The sequence below is a fragment of the Rhinichthys klamathensis genome, unplaced genomic scaffold, assembly GCF_029890125.1.
Source record: "Rhinichthys klamathensis goyatoka isolate OS25496 unplaced genomic scaffold, OSU_Roscu_1.1 h1tg000512l_1, whole genome shotgun sequence".
Lineage (NCBI taxonomy): Eukaryota > Metazoa > Chordata > Actinopteri > Cypriniformes > Leuciscidae > Rhinichthys > Rhinichthys klamathensis.
In genome coordinates this window covers 307,437-313,071 of record NW_026606992.1, presented here as the reverse complement: position 1 = coordinate 313,071, position 5,635 = coordinate 307,437, and the positions used below count along the sequence as shown (strand labels likewise).

General features: G+C 41.1%; 1 protein-coding gene across 1 annotated transcript; it reads left to right on the top strand.

Annotated features, from left to right (window-relative positions):
* Nucleotides 1–838: 838 nt before the first annotated feature.
* On the top strand, nucleotides 839–3,716 carry LOC130072921 (uncharacterized). Its single transcript, XM_056238244.1, has 3 exons — nucleotides 839–1,964; nucleotides 2,092–2,171; nucleotides 2,549–3,716. Exons 1-3 carry the CDS (start codon nucleotides 1,962–1,964, stop codon nucleotides 3,510–3,512), a joined length of 1,047 nt encoding a protein of 348 aa, XP_056094219.1. The 5' UTR covers nucleotides 839–1,961; the 3' UTR covers nucleotides 3,513–3,716.
* The last annotated feature ends 1,919 nt before the right edge of the window (nucleotides 3,717–5,635 follow it).

Below are 5,635 nucleotides of genomic sequence, written 5' to 3'. Positions count from 1 at the left end.
GGAGAATGATGCCAGGCGAGTCCTCAGAGTCACCATAGGCAAAAGCTCGCAATGAGGGCATCCGCCGTCAGCGAGCGCGAGAGCCGCGTGATCCTCACCCAGGCAGGAAACACAGATGACGTGCCGGTCTCCATCGCTGAGCGGGGCGCGGCACGAGCCACAGGAAGGCATCTTTAAAAAGACGCAGCTCTTTTGTGAGAGAAGTGTGAGTCGCGTCAAGTAAGCGAGCAAACACTCTCAACAGAGTAAATACACACAGAGTATAAAAGGATATAGAACGCCGGAAAGCACAGCAGGTACGGCAGTTGAAGGCGGCGAGGCCAGCGACTCCAGAGCTCGTCCCGCTGAAAGGCTTGCTTCGACGGCGCGGCTTCTCACTCCGGATCCAGCGATGCGTGTGCGTCGCTGAAGAGATAAAAATCAGCTTGTACCAGCCTAACGAGCATATTTATAGGGTGAGACCACGCCCCTTCTGGCGGGACGTGACGATATGGGCGCGAATAGACTATGTGCACGTTAGCTTATGCTACTTCCGGCTGCGAAACCGATAGGGGGTGTCTAGTTTCCGGTAGCCTGATGGACGACGTAGAGGATGTATATTTCTCCAGATGTCTTGGACATTTGCCGAATATTACTGTCGATGATGTTCATCGACTGGTTAGTGATTTTTCTCCAGCTCCCCAGAGCAAGAGAGAGAAGGGGTTTAAATATTACATCTCTCAGTATTTGCATAATTTTGAAGGTAAGTCACAACAACATCCATGCTACGTGCTCAAGCTATGCTATCTGGTAACTGTTATGTTATATCTCTTTATACAGTATACTTCTATTTAGTCGAAATCATGCGTTAGATAGTGCATTTTCCCGAACAGTTTGTGTTAGCCATTGTTTTGTTTATGATGTTCGGAGGCTATGTTGTTGACAACCACTTTTACACATGTCATACAGGGAGTAAAGGTATCCGACGTTGGTTCGTTCGTTATCAAGTTAGGCTGTTTTCACACACATTTCTAGACAGGTCTCCCTTGCAAAATAGGTTCTAACCCCAGGGGTTTCTCCTGGTTAAAGGGTATAATATAATAATAATAATAAATAATTAGTAGCCTAAAAACTTCCGTCTAGTTGTCATGGATACGCAACGCTCCACTCTGTAAAGCGACTGCTTGAGTGCGGTGACAAAAAGCAGATGTGAAACATTGTTTACTTTTCACAATGCAGCAGCGCCTGGCTCCACCCAAATATGTGTGAAAACTATGTTGATTGACTTGACCAAACGAACATAGTTTTAGATAAATGTATTTAGATAGCTAAGCTTTAGATAGCTTGACAACAATATGTTCCTATTACAGTTGCTAATTATTATACTTACCAACTAACTTGCATGTTATTCTATTGCTAACTTGCTAATATTGTTATTTTTCTGCAGTGTCTGAGAAAGATCAGGGCTCAGGAGAGGTGGTTGTCAGGGCAGAGTGCTTCAGGTCCATGAGGAAAGCTGAGAAACCTCATAAGCTCAGAGTATGGTTACAGTCAGCAGCAGTGTGAAATTATGTTCAGTATACAAATAGTAGTAGGCCTAATGTTGGGTAGGGTATTGTTAGGCTGAAGGGTATTGATGGACGTAGGGTATTGTTATTTTTTCTAGGATCATGTCAGGCTGTCATCATGTCAAGGGGGTGTTCAGACAGGCTTTTTTTAAAGAAATTAGTAATACTGTCAAGGGATATGCATTGATTACATTAAATACATTGATATGTTTTACTTAATAGGTTGTCCTAAAAGATTTGCAGCCTGTGCAACTTCTGCACTTCTGCTGCACCTGCAAGGCTGGGAAAGCTTTATGCAACCATTGTGTAGCTCTTCTGTTTCAATCTGCACACTATTCGCAATTGAAACTCCAAGTTGTTCCCCCAATATTAAGCTGCACTGAAGGTGAACAACAGTGGCATAAGCCTAGAGTTATGGTGAGTTCAATCAATCAAATTGTATTTATAAAGCGCTTTTCATAAATACATTGTACCTGCTTTACAGTGGATTAAAAAAATCCTACTTGCCTACATTCTCTATTTATTTTTCACTATATTGACATAGGGGATAAAGCCGGGCCCTGTTGACAAGATGGCTGTGATCTCAGCCAAACCGAAAACAAGAAAGACCACAGAGGGAGTGCGGTAAGTGCTCCATTTATGGGATTTCAGAAAACAACATTCCATTGGACAATAGCATTTAAAACCAGTGGGGGGAAACTGAAATTATTATTGTTACAAGGTAGGTTCTATTTGTTTTACATCTAGTGAGTTATAGGTCCAACCAATTTCATGAATGAATGATACTACTTAAAATGTGTCAAATCCTTCTGCAGGTGTCTTTTAAGTTGGCCAAAGCAGGCACACTTTAAATCATGAAATTCAATTTTATTATTAATTCTGATGACCTGTCACTGTACTGGTTATTGTATCTATTTCCAGAATGCTCTTACCCTGAAGCAAAATGTATTACAATGTTGCAGATTTTTAGTGTGTGTGTGTGTGTGTTTTCTAACATACAGGAGTAAACTGTACAAAGGCCTTCATGGGGAACTTCCTGACCTCTCAGTTCTTCGGGTGTCTGAGGTGTTCAAAGATTTTGCTGATGCTGACCGCCCTATGATCTGCAGCATGGGAATAAGTGAGGATATCCCACTTGTGGACTCACTGTTCGGCAAGGTGCAACATGGAAGTCCCCTTTCTTATCAGCAACCTGCCAAAGAGAAAGCAAAGACTCTTCATGATGCTCCACCTCCTCCATCATTGCCACTGCAAGGCTACAGACTTGACCCATCAGAGTGCATGTTTGTCTGTTCCAGGAAGCAACAGCTGCACATGAAAAGTCTCGAGGTTACCCTGGAATTGGCCCAGAAGATTGAATGTGCTACGCGAGAGCAGAGTTTGTGTGCCGATTGGTACAATGTACGGAAACCACGGGTGACTGCATCTCGTTTTAGAGAGATCTGCCATGTGGGCAAGGCCTCTGAAGAGGGACTTGCTGAACGCATTCTAAGAGGTACTCACCAGACAGGGCCTATGAAGAGGGGTTTGGAGTTGGAGGCAGATGCGATCTGGGAATATTGCCAGATAAAACGTGTGAACCACTACAAATGTGGGTTTGTGGTACAACCGGATGCACCATGGATTGGTGCCTCACCAGATGGGGTTGTTTTTGACCCCTTGGAGCAGCCTCAGTTTGGCCTTGTGGAAATAAAATGTCCAAACATTCCAAATTATGTAGATGCACCTTATCTCAAGGTCATCAATGGCTCATTGCAGCTCAAACCAACTCATGCCTATTATTGGCAAGTTCAGGGCCAACTACTTGTCACCGGTATGAGTTGGTGTGATTATGTCGTCTCCGCTCAAGATGATGTTTTCATACAAAGAATAAAGAGGGATGAGAGTGTGATGGAAAAAATGAAGCGTGGGATAGATAAGTTCTACTTTCACGTGTACATGGACAAATACCTGGCAGTGGCGTAAATTGGTTGCTTGTCATTCCTGAGTTTTGGGCACATTTTTACAGAAGACTCCTTTAAATCTGTTATTACCTTGCATACTTACCTTGATCATTTCTCATATTATAAATGTTAATTTGTGCCTTTGTATGCATTGTTATTGAAGGGCAGTGACACTTTCATGTTAACCATTTATGAAATTGAAGTTTGTCAAATACAGTTCACTTGAAATCTATTGTGTGTTTTTGCTTTCTGAAGAACAGAGAAATGGTCTTTGCATTTTTACAAAATCTATCAAATCAAATCAAAATGTATTTATAAAGCAGCTTATAACAACGCTTAGGTTGACCAAAGTGCTTTACAACTGTGAAACCCACAAAAACAGATAATACAGAACAAAGCTGTAGACAACACTGTAAAAGTAAAGCAGTTTTATTCGCAGAGTAACAGCAAATCATTTCCAAAACTATATGAGTATTGTTAAACATCCTGTGATGTGTTATTGACCTTTATTTTGCCAGGAGAGTGTGGTGTCAAAGTTCATTATAGAATGGATTAGGAAATCCATCCACCAGAAAATCAGACCATCCATTTCTTGACCAGGGGTCCGGACTGATAATTAGTGAGGAGACATGCAACAGTAAAAAGTTGGTTTATATTCCCACAAATGGAGAGAGGGATGACCGTGTCAAAAAGTTTGTTCTCTTTGACCCTCCTAATGAGCCTCTCGACGTGGACTCTCAGACGTGCAATGGCCTGGGTTTTAAGGACGTCCACCTCAGACATTTGATCCTGTTTGGACATAAAAGCTGGGCGATGCACTTTCCCGGAAACTAGCTCATCTATCAGAAATCCCTTGTCTACCATAACTTCCATGTCGGGTGTTAGGAGGGAGGTGATGCCGGAGTGACGAAAAATCTCCTTGTCACTGATGGAGCCTTCAAAAAGTGCTGACACAAATGTCAATGCTCCATGGGGGGACATGCCAATAAGCGCTTTGAATGTACAGTGCGACTTGTATGTGGAAAATACCTCACTTTGGAGCAGAAGGGAGGTAGGGGTTTGGCACCTCATTTCTGTGCAGTCAAGGATGACCTGGGTGTTTTCATAAGTCCCATGGAAATCTGTGGGGCAGTTTGCTCTCACTGATCCGCTTGTCATCCATATCGAGAGAGATCCAAGTAAAGTATATAGAAAGTTGGACCACGTCACAACTATTCGACTCACTGTAGCTCTGTGGATGTTGAACTTGTGAGCAAGTTCCCTTTGTGTACAGCCGGTTGATAGATAGTTAAGGAAGAGGAAGAGCTCGTCAATTGGCAGCAATTTCTGGGGAAAATAGTTACCGTATTATTAATAGATAGAAACACTATACAACAAAGATAAAATACACAAACTAAGGTGATTAAAATATGCAGTGCATGTGGGGGTGTATGTAATCTAAAATTTGTAAACTTTAGTCGCTTGCACAGACAACAAGAGTGCCAGAGCAAGCAAAAAACAAAACACAGCTAACAGTGCAAAATGTGTAATTCACATGGACCAAGCTGGTAGTATATTATTGTAGAACTTACTGTTGATCTGTTCATAGGGCTCTCAGTGGATGTACTGGTGGAAAGGTTCTTCTGACCACTGGTGACTCTCACCATTCTGCTCGTTGCCTCTTGGATTAGATTCCAAAAGGCCATGAAATGCTCATATGATGGAAATCTGCATACAAACAGCACATATCATATAGTTTTTCTGGTAACACTTTACAATACGGGTGCACTAATAAGCATTAATTCATGCTTAACTAATGCACAGATAATACTGAATTAATGTGTAACTAATGATTATCTAAGCTATTCATTAATGATTACCACATTAGGAACTAATTAAGAGTCTGTATGGTTAATGTATTAGTTCATACATGAATTGTTATTAATTAAATATGTAATTGTGGATTAATTCCCTAATAACTCATTTTTTTTAACTAATAGTGTTAATTAATATGTTACTTACCAGAATGAGCCAAAGCCTTGTATTTCAACTTCCAGATAATACAGGTACACTAATATGCATGAATACATGATTAATTACTTCATTGTTAGTGCAATAATAAAATATGTTATTAAGGAATTAATACACAATGACACATTGAATTAA

Bases quoted from the DNA above. Each gene is read 5' to 3' on its own strand.
- LOC130072921 (XM_056238244.1), top strand. The intron at 2,172-2,548 runs GTAAGTGCTCCA...TCTAACATACAG, and splicing joins AAGACCACAGAGGGAGTGCG to GAGTAAACTGTACAAAGGCC.